The sequence below is a fragment of the Rhinatrema bivittatum genome, chromosome 2 (assembly GCF_901001135.1).
Source record: "Rhinatrema bivittatum chromosome 2, aRhiBiv1.1, whole genome shotgun sequence".
NCBI lineage: Eukaryota > Metazoa > Chordata > Amphibia > Gymnophiona > Rhinatrematidae > Rhinatrema > Rhinatrema bivittatum.
In genome coordinates, this window is record NC_042616.1 from 271,137,667 (window position 1) to 271,156,244 (window position 18,578).

The following is an 18,578-nucleotide window of genomic DNA, read 5'->3' on the forward strand; positions in this document are numbered from 1 at the left end:
GAAATAATCTGAGGACCCTCGGGTCATCCCCCTCAACTGGGGTGGGCCGTTTCAGCCATCACTGCTCTTACCTAATCTCTAAGCTATACTCTGCACCATACCTCTCTCTATCCTATACCATGCCACGCTCCATTCTGTACCTCACAACTTCAATCCACTTTCACTACTGCAACTAATTGATAACTTTCCCCCTAGTGTATTATAAGCAACCTTGTAAGTAATTTTAGTGCTGTGTATACAGGTCCCTTTATATTTACTCTCCACTTTTATCTCCCCATATATATATATATATATATATATATACATATATATATATAATCATATAGACATATATATTGTTCTTGGCATTGTATGTATTTGTTCTTGGCATTGTAAGTATTTGTTCTCCGGTTACCTGTCAAATGCCACTTAAGCATAGTTTCTCGTTTATTGTAAACCGATGTGATATCCATAATGAATGTATATAAAAACTGTTAAATAAATAACTAAATAAATCAACATCCCCGTCAATATCCAGAAGGAGAGGGTCCAGCGAAGGGGGATCCGGTGTATCGGAGGCCGGGATCCCAGAGAGATCCAAATCCGCATGGCCCGTCCTCCCTCTGGAGGAATCGGAACCCCCAGAAAGCCTAGCCACGTTCGAAGGCGGAGGCTCCTCAGTCTACAACTCAGCCTCGGCCTCCAAAAACGCCTTGTGCATTAAAAGCACAAATTTGGAAGAAAAGGGAAGCTCCCCTTTAAGGCCCCCCCCTCCCTCTACAGGGGCGGGGTCAGAGCTCGGACGGGAGGCCCGCACTAGGAGCCGCTGTCTAACAGGGCTCAAATTCGGCGGGGAGAGTGGAAGGGGGATCTCCCCTCCCCCTGCATCCAGCTCTACACTGGAGTGTGGCGGAGGCAAAATGGCCACCGTTCCCACGCTAGACGGGGACGGGGCAGGCTGAGGCTGGCAGAGGCGCGAATTCCTCCCTGTGCCATGGGAGCACGCTGAAAACGACCCGCTGTTGCTCCCCGACGGTCCTTCCCCTGCCGGGAGGCACCGTGTACAAAGGCCATCGCGGGAGAGCCGCGCCATCGGCTCCCCGCACGCTGAACACGCTGAACCCTGTGGCATACCAGCGGATAGGGAGCGAGCATGAGGCCGAAAAAATTTGCGAAAATCGCCCCTCCGGAGCCCCATGAAACTTGTGCGCATGGTAGAAAAATAACTCTTTTTTTTTTTTTTTTTTTTAAACGCTGACATGCAGCCACCCAGGGGAAAAAACACCCCTGGGACCTCATTCGCGGCACAGGTAGCGCGCCCCCCCCCCCCCCCCCCAAGGAATTATGCCGCCTCAAGTTTCAAGGGGGAGGGACCAGCCCACCAGTAAATCCCCTTACTCACTGGTAGAAGTGGCTCCGGGAAAACGGATAATGGGGTATCTAACCCCAGCCGTGTCTTAACCAATGCCGCAGCCTCGGGAGGACTGAGTCTGCTCCACCTCCAGAAAGAAAACTACTTTTTTTTTTTTTTTTTTTAACAACTTGATTTAGCCACTGGTAGAAACAAACATCCTTAGGTCTTTTAATTTCTAGTTTGCTTTGCTTTCTTTTTAAAGGATCAGGACCGCAGTTTCTGTCACCCTCATCTGCTGGAATCAGAGAAATACTGAAGGATCGCAGGTGGCACACACCAGTGTAAGAGGGGGTGCTTTTCAGCTTTTTTCTCTGACTCCATCTGCTGGAAGGGAGACACAACCCAGCAGTCTGGACTGATCCTGGTACGTACAGGGAACAGCTCTTACCTGCAAATTGTAATCCTGAAGAATTTTCACAAGTGAGTCCCTTAAATTAGGTATCTCCATGCCTTCTTTAATTCGGTGAATGAGAAGAATAGGATCAACATGGGTTCCAATGTTGTTGAGCAAGCCAGTGATAAAAGCTGTGGGGACATAAAAAAAATAGATCAACCTCACAGTGAGCATCAGGTAAGACCTAATTTATAAAACTTAATGACAGTCAGAATTTTGAGCTCATTTAACAGTGAATAAAATACAAATTTTACAACTTTTAAAGTCTCTTTGGGATTTTTGTTCCTAGAATTGTGGTATTTGAGATGCCAAGATATGTTTAGCAAATTAACTATTTTTGGCTTTTTCTATTTAGAATATCACTATGTTCAGCAGCCATGTCTTATTGCCCTATAGATTGAACATTCTACAAAATTAGCTCTTCTAACATATGCTATCAAAATTTGCTGATTGTGAGCAATGTATCAACCAAATGCCTTGATCGAACTGAGACCACCTCCATTTCATTTTTATAAGACTCTTTGATATGCAAGCTAATTACATTACAACTGCATATTAGGGAAAGAAATGGGGAAAATCTTAAAAGTTCTAACATTGTTACTAATAGGTACCAGAGAGAGATTTTCTTATGAGAAGTAGTCTAACAAACATCTTTCGATGCTGGAAACACTGAGTTCCATATTCAGCTGCTGTGCAACTCAGCTATTTAGCCAGATAAACCTATCCTACTAACGGGCCGATACAGTACAGTGCGTTCCGACGGAGCGCACTGTTAGCCGGCATTTGGACGCGCTAGCTTTACCCTTTATTCAGTAAGGGGTAATAGCACGTCCAAAACACGCATCCAACCCCCCCGAACCTAATAGCGCCCGGGTACCGGGAAAGTGCACAGAAAAGCAGTAAAAACTGCTTTTCTGTGCACCCTCCAACTTAATATCATGGTGATATTAAGTCGGAGGTCCTGAAAGTTTAAAAAAGTTAAAAATTAAAAAAAAAAAAAAAAAATTAAAATGGGCCGGTGGCTGTCTGGTCGAAAACCGGACGCTCAATTTTGCCAGAATCCGGTTTCCGAGCCCGTGGCTGTCAGCGGGCTCAAGAACCGACACCGGCAAAATTGAGCGTCGGCTGTCAAACCCGCTGACAGCCGCCACTTCTGTCAAAAAAGAGGTGCTAGGGACGTGCTAGTGTCCCTAGCGCCTCTTTTTACCGCCGGGCCTAATTTAAATAAATTAAGATACTGAATCGCGCGTACGGGAGTGTGGCCTATGCGCGCGCCGGGAGAGCAGGCGTTTGCCCGCTCTCCTACATTTTTACTGTATCAGCCCGTAAGTTAGCCTGTATATTCAGCTGCTGAATATACCAGGCAAACCTAACGCTAGCCAGATAGGTCTATTTGACTAACTTTAGAACAGGTCTAAGGGATGACCAGTCATAGCCAGCCACACACTCGGCTAACTATTTAGTTAGATAGTTATCTGGCTAAATGGTGGCTGTTGATCTCGGGTACATACTCAGCTTCTGCCACTTATCCGGCTAAGTGGTGCCAAACATGGTGCTCACTGTGCTTCTCATATTCAAATATGCACAATGCCATCATAATGGCAGTCGGAAGATTTTCCGCAAGATACAGTAGCTTCGGTGCCATTGTGGAACATCTCGCATAAAGCTACCCCAACTTTCAAAGCGGACTTATGTACAAAGCCACTGGCACACAGTTACACCTGCTAAAACATCTGAAATTATTTCTCCTGGAAATTTGCACACAGGGAGCCTAACTTTCAACCCATTCGCATTAATGCATGCATGCGCGTTTAAGTGGGCACACAGACATTTATCCTAGCATTTTATGAGCTGCGTAGCAGGAGCTGCACAATTTATAAAATACTGCAAACTTATACTCTGAAACAGATCTAATGCCTGTTCTGGCAAAGTATAAAGTTTTGCTGTAGCCCTCCCGACCCTTAAACCTGTGTTGGGAGTTCCCCACTCTCAATCCGCAAGCATCCTGACAGACTTATAAGGGAAGGCTTTTGGCGGGCCCCCAGGCTGTCCAGGACTCCTACGGGACCTCGACCCCGAGCTACTCTAAAACCTGAGGGATCAAATGGCCCAAACTCCTCCTTAAGAAAAAGGCTAACCACCTTAGGGTCATCCCCTTCAGAAATCGGGATCTCCTCCGGATCACCCCCAGATCCTTGGAGTCATCAGAAATTTCAGCCAGTACCTCTCAAGTCAGAACTGGATCTAACAAGCACTGAACCCTCGCGGGCCGCTTTGTCTGGGACGAACCGCATTTGGGACCCAAATTGCGACCCTCAGGGAAGGCCCAGGCCCCCATACCAGAAGCCACCTCCTCTTGCTGAGCCAAATAGGCCTCATGCAGGAGCAACACAAAATCAGAAAAAAAGACCTTGGGGTACCAGCTAAGCAGGACTAGGGACAGACAAAGGAGTATTACCTTCATCCTCTGCCACCTCATGCTACTCGGGGCCCTAAGATAATGGAGAGAGTCTCAGAGGGAAATCCCCTCTGCCTGCGCAGCCAAGCCACATGGGCTTTCAAAATGGCTGCCGTTCCCGCGCCAAGAGGAAACAGGTCCTACAGCCAGCGCTCAGACTACGGCGCTAGAGGAACAGCAAGGGGTGACATTTTCTTTCTTTTCACAGCCTCTGGAGTTTCCGATGGCCCCTCACCGCCAATGGAACACGCAGAGCAGTAGCTGACATGATTGAGACGCGAGTGCGCCGAGCCACGCACAATCTGTAAATAACCGGCTCTCACCTTGGCCCTGAAAAAGCCGCCGATGCAGCAAGCACCATGCTGCACTCACCAACTGCCTCAACAGAGGCAGCAAGTTGGCAAGCTCTTAGAAGCTTCTCACTTTTTTTTTTTAAACTTTATTCAGTGGCTAGAACACAGAGCTGTCCAAAAAACATCAAGAGAGAGACAGCCCAAAAACCAGTTAAACTGAGCCAGTAGCCGCCTGAGCAGCCTCATGAAGGGGAGGGATCTGAACTACCAGATTTACACCTCACAGAATCAGGATCGAGCCTACACAAGGATCACCCACCCCCCTGCTCATCCACCTCAACCAACAGGGATAGTCCCACTAAGATCCACCACCCTCTGGGAGGAAGGCTCGTACTCTGAGCAAATGAACAAAATTTCGGTCTCCTGACTGCAGAACTGCAGGTTTTGCACCATCCAGCATCTGCAGGAGACAGAGAAATACTGAGGAACTGCAAGTGGTACAAGTGGTTATGTAGCAGTGCCAGTAAAACTCTCTTTTTTCCATCTGCTGGCAGGGATGCAAAACCTAGGAGTCTGGACTGATCCGGGTAATTCAGGGAACATACATCCAGTTGAAAATTCTCTCTTGATGCATACTTGCAACCAGTTCGCCAATACCTTCTCCAGTTCATTCTGTCTCCAGTTCACCTAGACCTTCTAGCACTTCATTCTGAACACTATCAGTTCACACAGAACTTCCACCCAAAAACTGCAGACATAGACACGTTTGATTTCAATGAATAAGCAGGTATAAGATAACGTGAATAAATTAGATACTTTATTCACAAATATCTATACTAATAAACGAAGCTTGACCGACGTGCCGCAAATGCGCAGTAGAGACCAGCTCTACCGCGCATGTGCGGGCGAGCACGTCGGTCTGAGCCAGCGTCAGAAAAAAAGAAAAAACAATGGCGGCGTCCAGTGGCAGCGGCAGCGGCGTTGGGTGGCGGCGTCCGGTGGTAGCGGCGGCGGGTGGCAGCGGCATGGCGGCATCCAGCGGCGGCGGCGGCGGCGGTAGCGGCGGCGGCGGGAGGCAGCGGCGGCGGCGGCATTGGGTGGCGGCGGCGGCATTGGGTGGCGGCGGCGGCGTCCGGTGGTAGCGGCGGCATGGCGGCGTCCAGCGGCGGCGTTGGGTGGCGGTGGCGTCCGGTGGCGGCGGGTGGCAGCGGCGGCGGCGGCAGCGAGGGAGGAGAGAGAGAAGGAGGGACTGACAGAGAGAGGGAGGGACTGAGTGAGGGGGGAGGGAGATAGAGAGGGAGGGACTGAGTGAGGGGGGAGGGAGATAGAGAGGGAGTGGGACTGAGGGAGGGAGTGGGACATAGAGGGAGAGGGGGGGAGGGAGATGGAGGGAGATAGAGGGAGGGGGGAGGGAGTGGGACTGGGGGAGGGAGAGGGGGGGAGGGGGGAGGGAGATAGAGGGAAGGAGTGGGACTGAGGGAGAGGGAGGGAGTGGGACAGAGGGAAGGAGTGGGACAGAGCGAGAGGGGGAGGGAGTGGGACTGAGGGAGAGTGAGAGAGAGGGAGGGAGGGAGTGGGACTGAGGGAGAGGGGGAGGGAGTGGGACTGAGGGAGAGTGAGAGGGAGGGAGAGAGGGGGGAGGGAGTGAGACTGAGTGGGAGGGAGGGACTGAGTGAGAGGAGAGGGAGGAGTGGGTGGGAGGTAGGGGGTGGAGGGGAGAGAGAATGAGGGGGAGGTGAGAGACAGAGGGATGTAGCCCTTTTTAACGGCGGTGGCAGCGAGGGAGGAGAGAGAGAGGGAGGGACTGACAGAGAGAGTGAGGGACTGAGTGAGAGGGGAGGAGAGAGAGGGAGTGGGACTGAGTGAGAGGGGGAGAGGGAGTGGGAGGGAAGGAGAGGGGGGGACTGAGTGAGGGGGGAGGGAGATAGAGGGAGAGGGGGGAGGGAGTGGGACTGAGGGAGAGGGGGGAGGGAGAGAGAGGGAAGGAGTGGGACTGAGGGAGAGGGGGAGGGAGTGGGACTGAGGGAGAGTGAGTGGGACTGAGAGAAGGAGGGAGGGAGGGAGTGGGACTGAGGGAGGGAGGGAGTGGGAGGGAGGGAGGGAGTGGGAGGAGGGAGTGGGAGGGAGAGAGGGGGAGGGAGGGAGTGAGACTGAGTGGGAGGGAGGGACTAAGTGGGAGGAGAGGGAGGAGTGGGTGAGAGGGAGGGAGGTAGGGGGTGGAGGGGAGAGAGAATGAGGGGGAGGTGAGAGACAGAGGGATGTAGCCCGTTTTAACGGGCTTAACGGCTTGTCTCTTATAAAATAGCAACTTCCATGGGTATCTTTTAAAACCCCTAGACTGCCCCTCTCTTGAGCCAGTAAATGTGTGCATGAAACTAAAAATATGTGCATACTTGTCTAGAACACAAGAACTTAAGAACATAAGGCATGCCATACTGGGTCAAGCCCAGTGGCCAATCCAAGTCACACGTACCCAAACATTAAATAGATCCCAAGCTACTATTCCTTATTGATTAATAGCAGTTTATGGACTTCTCCTCTAGGAACTTATCCAAACCTTTTTTAAACCCAATTACATTAACTGCCGTAACTACATCTTCTGTAACTACTACATCCATAACTACTTTCATTCTGTTGAATGAAAAAGAATTTTCTCTGATTTGTTTTAAATGAGCTACTTTCTAACTTCATGGAGTACCCTCTAGTCCTTTTATTGTCTGAGAGAGTAAATAACAGAATTACATTTGCCTGTTCAAGTTCTTTCATGAATTTGTAGACTTCTATCATCTTAGCTGTCTCTTCTCCAAGATGAACAGTCCAAATCTCTTTAGCCTTTCCTCATAGAGAAGCCATGCCATCCCCTTTATCATTTTGGTCACCCTTCTTTGTACTTTTTCTCAGTGCAACTATATCTTTTTTGAGATGCCGCGACCAGAATTGCACACGGTATTCAAGGTGCGGTCTCACCATGGAGCAATACAGAGGCATTAAAACATCCACCGTTTTATTCACCATTCCCTTCCTAATAATTCCTAACATTCTGCTCACCTTTTTGACCGCCACAGCACCCTGAACCGACGATTTCAATGTATTATCCACTATGACGCCTAGATCTCTTTCCTGGGTGGTAACTCCTAATATGGAGCCTATCATTGTGTAACTATAGCAAGGATTATTTTTCCCTATATGCATCACCTTGCACTTATCCACATTAAATTTCATCTGCCATTTGGATGCCCAGTCTTCCACTCTCACAAGGTGCTCCTGCAGTTTAGCACAATCTGTTTGAGATTTAACTACTCTGCATAATTTTGTGTCAACCACAAATCTGATCACCTCACTCTTCATACCCCATTCCAGATCATTTATAAATATATTAAAAAGCACTGGTCCAAGTACAGATCCCTGAGGCATTCCGCTGTTTACCTTTTTCCACTGTGAAAACAGATCAGTTAATCCTATTCTGTTTCGTGTCTTTTAACCAATTTATAATCCACAAAAGGACATCGCCTCCTATCCCATGACTTTTTAGTTTTCTTAGAAGCTTCTCATGAGGGACTTTGTCAAATGCCTTCTGAAAATCCAGATACACTACATTTACCAGTTCACCTTTATTCACCCCTTCAAAAAAATGTAAAGTGCGTATATGCTAATTTTCCTTGCGCAACTCCTTTGAAAATATACTGAATATTAGTACGCATTTGAGTACTAACCCCTCCCTAACTCCGCTCCTAGGATCATCTCCGGCAGTATGGGTAATAAAACGCACAAACAGGCAACATTTTTCATAAGATTTCTTGCAGATTGGATTGGCAATTTTCTAAAACCTCAGTTTTGCAAGTAAAGCACTGTTTTACACATTGATATGTTTTTGCAAATTACCCTTCCTCTGGCTTGAATCGCTAGTTAGTCTAGTCAAAGTCCAATGAGAAGACTCTAAAGTCTAAGGAAATCACAAACGACTTCCCAGCTTGATGGTGCACCCTACTAGTATGAGGTACCTTAGTACAGTATTTGTGCCATTGGGGTTTCAGAGCAGGAGATCACAGCATAAGTACTAATTCCAATATGTGACACAGCATTGAAATGACAGCGGCAGGACATGGACAGCATGCAAGAGAGTAAATGTTTATCATTCAAGGTATGGAACATTTTCTATGCTGAGAACCTTGATTTTTAGTTTTGTCTTTTTTATATAATTTATTGAATAATCGAGATCCTAAATTTGTCATCCGAGAGAAGTTTCAAAGTCACCAAACCCCACTAGAAAATGCACTAAGCAATTAATTTTCACATCACTATAACAAATTCTGCTAGCAATAATCCTTTTGATGAAGTTCACACTTAAGGCTTTGCTAGTTTTGCCTATGATATTGTAACCAAAACTGAACCTATCTAAGTGTCAGAGTAAGCTCGATGCCCGGAATACCACAAACTTGGAAATACTTCTTTCCCAATTCTTCTGCAATACTTCTTACTGAAATACATGTACGAATATACATATCCTAAGTCTCAGTGTTACATCTACTAAGGTTCCATTAAGATAGTGGGCGAGTGTCTACAAGTTTCTAGGATGTTCTGTTTCAGCAGTTTTCTTATTGCATTGTTCTCCTAGTCATCTAGCTGTGTCAGTAACAGTATTATGTGGAATATATGCACATGATTTTAAAGACAACCAAATCCATTATGCAGGCTATGTTCCAGGTGTCTCTTTTGGAATAGTTATGATTCTGCTATCAATATTATAATTATTATAAAATATTATAATTGTTCCTTCCACTACCTCTACCTTTCCAGTTAACAACTGCTCCTGCAGTCAAAAATGCATATAGTAGAATTATGACACTTCAAGAGATATAGGTAGTTTTTCTTCACTCCCCCTTGCTTTGGTACAGCAAGGTGTGGATCTAACTTTCATTACATGCATCCCCTGTCACAGCATAGTGTGTAATTAGCCACTAGTTGTTTGATGATGCATGTAATTCATATACACCACCTGTTTCTTGTCACCTTTCGATACTGAAAATTAGGGTCGAACCATTTTTCAAACATGATAAAAATTACAGAAAACCAGACCATAGCAAGTTTTTCCTCTTAGTATAGTATAATCTGGCATGCTTCCAAAACAATCTGCATATGCCTAGTAGCACTACAGAAATGCTAAGCAGTAGGTACTTGTAGTAATCTCACATTCTTCTCATTTGCAAGTGCATGATTCATACTCTACCCATCTTCTTGCAAAAAATGTATTCTGAACACAGAAATCCTGCTGAAGAATTCTTCATTCTGCTTACGTGGTTTGTCAATGGAATACAAAATTAGGTCTTCCCATAGTTCTGCATCATCTTGCTCCTTGGCAAATTCAATAGCTTTGTCCACATTGTGTAGCTCCTCCATGATCATCTGCAGGGCTCTGCGGCTGTTCCCCATTCTGCCTAATTGAGGTAAATTAAAATTGTGGACATCATTAGAATAAAACAAAAACCCCAGAAGACAGTAATGGCTCATCCTTGGACAACTGGTGCTATTGTACTACAAGAAATTAATACCTAAATCAGGAATTCACCACTTCGGTCCTGGAGAAATACAGACCGGTCTGGTTTTCAGGATAACAACAATTAAAGTTCATGATATACACTTACATACACTGAGGTCAACAGTCAGAAAAGAGGCAAGCAGACAAGTTATCTAGCTAAAGTTAGCAGGATAACGACACAGATGTTCAGCAGGATAGGTCTCCAGCTGAATATACTCATCTAAAGTTATGTAAGTATATGTACTCAAATAACTTTCAAACTTGCAATGTTTTAATACAGCCGATTAGGTTTAAAGTTATCCTGGTATGTCTGAATGGGTAATTTTAGAGAATGGCACTGACAGTCTCCAGTTTAACATAAGAAATGCCATGCTGGGTCAGGCCAAGGTCCATTGAGCCCAGCATCCTGTCTCCAAGAGTGGCCCCAGTCTGAGTTGTAAGTACCAGACAGATCCCAAAAAGTATATTGATTTCCTGTTACTTCCAGGAACAGCAAACATTTTCTTTAGTATCCCTGGTTAATAATGTGTTATGGATATATCAAACCTCTTAAATCCCAGTATGCTAGCACCTGGATCACATCCTCTGGCAACAGATTCCACAGCTTGACAGCGCGCTGAGTGAAAAGTACTTTCCACAGTTTGTTTTAAATGTGTTTGTTGTTAGTTTCATGGAGTGTCCCTTTGTTTTAGTATTATTTAAAATAGTAAAACAACTGTCCTTTATTTACCTGTCCTACCCCACTTATGATTTAATAAACGTCTATCATGGCCCTCCTCAGCCATCTCTTTTCCAAGCTTAAGAGTCCTAGCCTGCATGGCCTACTCGCCACTCATTGGACCACTCACAACAAACCATGGAATCTGGCAGTGCATGAAGTTAGATTGGAAAGCCTTTTGGTTGGGACTCTGAAATCATGTAGATGCACAGAATGGTACACATTCTTGCTGGGGCACACATTAGCACACAAAAAGATAGTTAAAATAGCACAAGTTTGAAACCAATGAGCAGCAGTGCCATCATCAATGTTTTGAACCTTCAACAATGGTACTACTGTTACAAGTCTTTTTGTTAGGAAAATAATGCGGTCAGTAATTATAATTCATAGACCTTTAATTTTGCAGCAAGAATGTGTCACATATAGAAGCAATTTTACAGTATCTAACAGCCATATCTGATCTTTCAGAAAGACTTTTTTTTTCAATCTTTTCAGTTAGCATATTTATTTTTATGCAAATCAGTGCCTCTTACTCAGACACAGTAAAGTTCAGATGGCTGTTTCTTTCTTTTTTTTTTTGCTTGCATTATCTTAATATACTGCTTGACTGCGACTGCAATAAAATGAAGAACAAGTTTTATTCAGTGACATTAATCATTTTCACTTACTCTTTCATACAGAATCTTCACAGTTAGGTTTTTATTCACTTTTATAAGTATGATTCAGCAGAAGATGGCCAAAAGATATAAAACTCCACCAAATCTACAATTTTTTAATGTTCATAAATAAGGTCCATCATAACAGGCATCATCAGTAGAGTATAATTAAACACGTCAATGACCTTCAGCCTTATATTTAATCATTGGTCTTTGGAATTGTCCCATTCTTTTTTTTGTTATGCACTTAAAAATCATACCAATTTAATGTTCACTATTTAGTCTCATAACAGTGACGCCATGACTTATCTTATTAAGCTGGACACCAGTTTGAAGTCTTTTCCGATTCAATGTAGCTATGCTAACCGGCATTTTGAAAATTAGTGCCCTGATGGAGAACAGTAGTTTGAAACATGGCCCCGTGTTGGCAGAGAAGCGATGGGCATTCCACACTGAGAGGAGTACTGCGTTTTACGAAGAGATTCATTGTGGGGAGCATCGACTGTTGGTGGCCAACTTAATAAGATAAGACATGGCGTCACTGTTATGAGACTAAATAGTGAACGTTAAATTGATATGATTTTTAAGTGCAAAACAAAAAAAAGAATGGGCCTGTTCCAGAGACCAATGATTAAATAAAAGGCTGAAGATCATTGACGTGTTTAATTACACTATACTGATGATGCCTATTATGATAGTCTATATTTATGAACATTAAAAAATTGTAGATTTATGTAGGTAATTGTTTTCCACCTACATTAGATTTTCCTGGGACAGTGCTGTTGGTTTCAAAGGATTTAAAAGCCATCATTTTAGTAAGTCAGAGATGACAATGCATTCACCAGCTGCAAATGTTCTAACTCAGGAGATAAAATCCAGGAGGATGGGATCAATGAAATCTCTACTTACTTAAGAGAAACACAGTCTCTTCTACAAAATTTCTCTGCTGGCAGATCTCAAGTGCCTTAATGAAAGGAAAAATAGATTTTAAAAAGAACTTTTTTACAACCAAATTCAATGCCACAATATAAAAATAATGGAGCTAATATTCAGAAGGCCGTTAGAAGACAAGTTAGCCAGCTAACTTATTTTTATTTATTTATATGCAGTTTTTATATACTGACTTGTCCCATATATTCAGCGGGATAAATGTTGCGCTAAGTATACTTGCTTAAAGTTATCCGGCTACATGTATCCTCAACGGCTGTGTTGAATACAACTGTTTATGTTATTAAGTTATGCGGCCATGTGTGGCCGGATAACTAGCTACTTAACTGGATATCCTTAAATGATATCCAGCTAAGAAGCACTATCAAAAGAAGGGAAAAACTATAAAACATAGGAGATTGCGGGGCAATCCCATCTCTCCCCTGAACAATATCTTATGAAGGCCTTGTTGGGCTGCTCTCGTCTCAAACCCCAACACGTTTTGGTGCTGAAGCTCCCCGTCTCATTTTTTTGTTAACATTTATATTAATCTTGGCGACGAGCCTTCCCCCCTCCCGCAAAGAAGAGAAATGGCATGGATCCCCCCCTTCCCCCTCCAGTACTTTTTTTTTTTTTATTGCTGGGAACAATGGACCCTCTGCCCCGCTCCCGTCATCTTCAGCACTCCTCTAAGACAGGCAGCACTGGAAGCGTTAGCTTACATTAAGTTCACGTTTCCTGCGCAGCCTCTAGATCCCCTTTCTCTTACGGCTAAAGGCTGTGCTGGAAGTATAAGCTTAATGTAAGCTAACGCTTCCAGTGCTGCCTGTCTTAGAGCAGCACTGGATGCGCCGGGGAGCAGGGCAGAGGGTCCCTTGCTCCCGGCAATAAAAGAAGGTACTGGAGGGGATGGAGAGGGTCAGGGGGAAGGGGAGATCCGTGCAATTTCTCGTCTTTGCAGGAGGGTGGGAGAGAAGGGAGGAGGGGGCAAGGCTGTTCATCAAGATTGCTGTAAATGTTAACAAAAAATTGGGACAGGAAGCTTCGGTGCCAAAACGTTTTGGGGGTTGAGATGAGAATGGCCCAACAGGGCCTTCATAAGATATTGTTGGGGGGGGGGGGGGGGGAGGGATGGGATTTCCCTGGAGCCTTCTATATTTTATAGTTTTTTTCATTCTTACCATTTAAAGATATCCTATTAAGTAGCTAGTAATCTGGCCACACTTGGCTGGATAACTTGAGACCTGCTTTTGAGAAGGTCTAAATTTATGTGGCTAACTTAGCCAGATATATCCGATATTTGGCTAAGTTAATCATATAATAGAACCCCTCTCTCTGGAATGCCCCTAGAATGCCCCTTTTATAGCCGGCTATAATTTAGCTGGATAACTGGTTGAAATTGCCATATTAGTCAGTTATCCATCTAAATGGCTTTTGAATATCCACCCCTATATAAATTTAGAAAAACCACCATAAGCCATAATTCTTTGATACATTTCTTAAGTAGTCTATTTAAAACATAGATTCATATTACAATGGGATCACTTTGGGTGTTAGCCAGATAAACCTTGGCGTTTGAAAATCCCCCCATCCCCATTACTGACCAGCTAAATGTTTGGGCAAATCATAACCCAAACAAGATTTAGTCAAATATAAAGAGGACGTGCTGGGTTGGGGGTGGGATGGCTTTCCAGGGTCTGATTAAACTTTGGCCCGTTAGTGCTGATAACCAGTAGGTTTGACCTGCCAGATAGCAAGCCTCTGTCCAAGTTGCTCAATTAACTTCATCTGAACAGAGCTGGCTGAATATCAGCTTCTCTCTCATCAGTATGGACATCCTAGCATCAAGCAGCATAGGGATATTTTTGTGTGCAAACAAATTCTAGTTACTTTTCAGCTTAATGGCCTTATCTCTAATTAAGTCAGAAACTTGCTGACGTTCTTGGAAAAGCACCATATATTCTGCAGATCATGACTGGAAAATAAAAGGAAGGGTGCATGGGGTAGAATGGGCTATGAAGGTCAAGCAATATGTTTCAATAAAGAAGGGCTAACTCATCTTGGCATATGTTATGTCCTCTAAAATTAATTAAAGGAAGTGTTTTTTTGGCTCATCTGTTCCAATCTACGGAAAGATGTATGTCTCTTGGTCTAGGACAGGAACTCATTTATTGCAGGTTCCAATATCTGCAGCAGCCAATTCCAAAGCTTCTGGCTCAGGAAGACTTTCAGAACTGAGGACAACTTTGGTGAGTAAATCAACAACAGCCTTTCCCTCTTGCAATCCCTTCCTCCACCTCTCTCTCTCTCCCCTTCCTTCCATTGCTCTTTCATGCAGCTTCTCTCATCCTCCCCTGGCGGTCCTGTACCCTCTACCTCCTGGTTCCTCCCGGCCACCCTCACATCTCTACCGGCACAAAATACTCTCACTTGTGATTTTCATTCTTGGAATTTTCAAGTTGGCTCTTCCCGTGCAAGAGACATCAGAAATGATTTTTTTGTGACATCTTGAGAAAAAAAAACCTATGGAAAAACAGATGGCTAAAATGTTTTCCATTTAGAAAGAGTAATTTCAAAAAGCTCACATTGGCTAAGTCTGTGGGTACTGTTTTCATGCGCAAAAAAAAAAAAAAAAAAAAAGAATCAAAAGTATGCAGTAAGTTCTGTCTCTGTCCCTGGAATGTCTCTTTCTAGAGTCCATAAAAGTACACACAAAATGGCTTGTGTGCATACTTCTACATGTATAGGCACCCGGGACAATTCTCATAGGCCATTTATGTGGGTAAATACTTTTGAAAGTTGCCTCATATTACGATGAGTGCATATGGGTATGCGATGGGAACTCAAAACAAATTTTCAGATTGGTGTCTCTTTGTTCAAGCCCTATTAAAGTTACTCTGATAGGAAAGCTTTTCAACACATAAGAAGGATTCTGCTGGATTTTTCATAATTTTTATATAATCTGTGCCTTCTTTTCCCCACACTGTAAAAGTATTGTGGTTAGTGTTTGTTTCCGAAACGATGCATCATTATGGCAAAGATCAACATTATTATTGTTTGTTTCTATGAAGCTATCACATTGCTATGAAAATCTACGTCAGTGTGTGGAAGATTGGTTGGTGCCCCAGCATTCAGATGTTGACAGATCTTCATTAATGCACATACTTTTCAAAAAAGTGCCACTATGAGCATTGCATTTATTATTATCATTGGTTTCCACGGTGATACCATATCTCTATAAATATCTGCACTGATGCCTTCATAGCTTGTTGACATCCTATATACATTCCAATTAACCAGTGTGTGTCACCATAGCATTATTATTTTACTATGAACATTTGCATTTGCACCTGAACGCTAACAATTATTACCTGTTGTTTTTACCCTTTTTGCATACACAGGACCCAATATAACAAGGCATGCCAGTGTGGTTCTGTGCACAGTTTTGTGCATAGAACTTTACTCCTGATGTAGCAAGGAGTTTTGGTTAAAAAAAAAAAAAATTATATGCACACAACCATGAGTAAAACTGTGTGCACAGCTTAGAGCTCCTCCATGCGAGGACAATAAATGATCCTGTTTCCTACCTCTGTAATTGGAAATCTCCGCTATGTGCACCTTCAAAACTATTGAGGCTAAGCTTTTGAACAAACCTTCCTGCAGAAAATTCAGAATTTGTGACAGCAAAGCTCTGCCCAGGACCCGCCTTGCTTGGTACAACAACTTTCAAAAACACGCCAGACAGGTATGTAAGCCAAGGAAGTGCAAAACTTCCTGGCCTTCAAAAGTGTGGCTATTACAGCCGAAGAGTAGCCCTTCTTTATCATAAGTGCTCTTTCAAGGGCCAGACCGTAAGACAGAATGGACTCATATCATTGTCAGCCATGAGTCTCTAAACAAGAAGATACCCTAGAGATGGAAAACGCAGGGGACTGTTGCACAAGAAGCAAGTCAAGTCTGGGTACCACGGTTGCAAGGCCAATCTGGAACACCAACAGTACTAGCCCCAGATGCACCTTTATCTTCTGAACGACTCTGCCTATCACATAGCTTCTTGTCCTCCGGCCACTCTTGAACCAGGGCATCGATACCAGAGGACTTCACTTCTCTCCTGTGACTAAAGAACTTGTGCACCTTCGCATTTAATCCCATCGCTATCAAATCCATTAACAGCCAGTCCCAATGATCTACTACAAGGCTGAAAGTTTTATCTGATAGAAACCACTCCCTTGGAAGAAACATGTGGTGACTGAGATGATTGGCCTGCACACTGGGATCTCCTGCTATGTGAGATACCGACAAAACCTGGAGATTCACCTCCACCCATGGAAGAAGCTACTCCATTTTTAGGGAGACCTGTCGACTCTGTGTCTTCTCCTTGATGATTGATTGTGCCAGCACTATTATGCTGTCCAACATAACTCTCGCTGCTTTGTGGCATAATCTGTGCATGAACCAGAGCAATGCCAGTTGAATCGCCTGAGCTTCCAATGGTTCATGGACCAACTTCTCTTATCCCTGGTCTACTAACCTTGCGCTGTGAGTTCTTGACATTGAGCACCCCAACCTGTCAGGCTCACATCTATGACCACTATCATCCACACAGCAGGCATTAAATCTATCCCTTTGCAGGTTTATGTGACACAGCCATCATAGAAGACTCCACACCAATTCCTCCAGAATAGGCAACCGCACTGCATAATCCTGAGTCCAAGGATTCCAGCAAGAGAGCTGTAGAGGATGCATGTACGCTCTAGCCCAAGAGACCAAGCCCAAGGTTGCTGCCATGGATTCCAGGGTCTATAGGTAAAGCTAAATCGAGTGAATGGGCACCGCTTGCAAACCCCGGATCTGATCCTCCAACTTCACAATCTGTTGCTTCTTCTGGCACACCTGAACCACGCAAGTAATGAAGTGAACTCCCAGATAAACCAGATCCTGCGATGGTTGCAAATTGCTGTTGACCAGGTTGACCACCCATCCTGAAAAGAGAAACCTTCAAAAATCTGTTTACTCTCTTGAGATCCAGGATAGGCCCCAAAGAAACCTTTTTTCTTGGGGACCACAGAGTAAATGGAGCCACAGCCTAGATCCCTCTGGTCTTTGGGCACTGATACCACTGCCTTCAAAGCAACCAGCCTGCGAAGTGTGTTTAGCACTGCAGCCTTTTTCTCGGGTTAACAACACGGAGAAACCATAATAAGCATTGGAAACTGGATGCTTGAACTCCAGGGAACAGCCCTCTTGCATGATTTAGAGGACCGATTGGTCCATAATGAGCTGAGCCAACCTGGGATAAAATAGAGAAAGCTTGCACAAACTCCTGGTTCACAACCCCCCTCTGGCTGCTGAATACTGCAAGCAAAAACGCAGCTCATTGTCTGTCTGAATCATGTGCAGGCTAGAGTAGGAGCACAGTAACAGGCACCATCTTGGAGGCATGCAGTAGAACGCTGCAGTAGAAATGAATAACTGCTGTGCTCTTCTGTCATGTTCACTCCCTGGGCTGAAATGACCTCTCCTGCATGGACAGCGAAGATGAGAAACTCCCTATTATGTTTTTTGTTTTTTTTTAACTTTTATTTGTTACCTCTTCTCGCCCCTGCCACAATGAAGGGAGAACAAAGGCCCCAAAGCAATGTCAGACCACCCGTGGGGCGCTGAGGAAGGAGGAGAGCCCAGGCACATTACCCATCCAGCAAAGGAACCTCAGAGGGAGGCACATCTCTGGAAAATTTCAGGATACAGGCAAAAGCCATCCCCCCCCCTCCAACTCAACTGAGGGAGATCAGTCTATCACCTTAGGAGCCTATTCTCTATACTCAACTAGGCCTCTGACAACTGCCACAGCATGCAGTCCGCACGTCCACTCCTGCTGGAGACAGAGAAATACTGGCAAGCTGGTGTCATCACAAGGCCTTATGAGCACTGACATCAGTGAGTCTGTCAATCTCTGACTCCACCTGCTGGTAGGCGTGCACAGCCCATGCAAGGTAGCCTGGCCTGACTGAACGTGTAGAGGAAGCAAAGTTTCTGAGGCTGTTAGTCTACGCTGATGAAGCTGATGTTTGTGGTGCTAGGGTCCTGTGCTCAGAATTTATGTGCAGAAAATATAATTTATGTGGCTTTTCTGTTGCGTCAGAGGTGGATTCTTGGGCTGAGGTGGGGTTGACGCAACCTGCAGGCAAGGGCCTACGGGTCCC

General features: G+C 44.6%; 1 protein-coding gene across 2 annotated transcripts in view; it reads right to left on the minus strand.

Annotated features, from left to right (window-relative positions):
- Window positions 1–18,578, minus strand: part of VPS41 (VPS41 subunit of HOPS complex) — a 413,500-nt gene that overhangs the window by 54,499 nt on the left and 340,423 nt on the right. For both annotated transcript variants that reach the window (XM_029589524.1, XM_029589523.1), the window contains exons 23-25: window positions 12,358–12,412; window positions 9,833–9,973; window positions 1,782–1,918 (exon numbers count right to left, since the gene is read on the minus strand). In XM_029589524.1, the coding sequence (XP_029445384.1) occupies window positions 1,782–1,918; window positions 9,833–9,973; window positions 12,358–12,412 (333 nt within the window). The remainder of the gene's footprint in view (window positions 1–1,781; window positions 1,919–9,832; window positions 9,974–12,357; window positions 12,413–18,578) is intronic.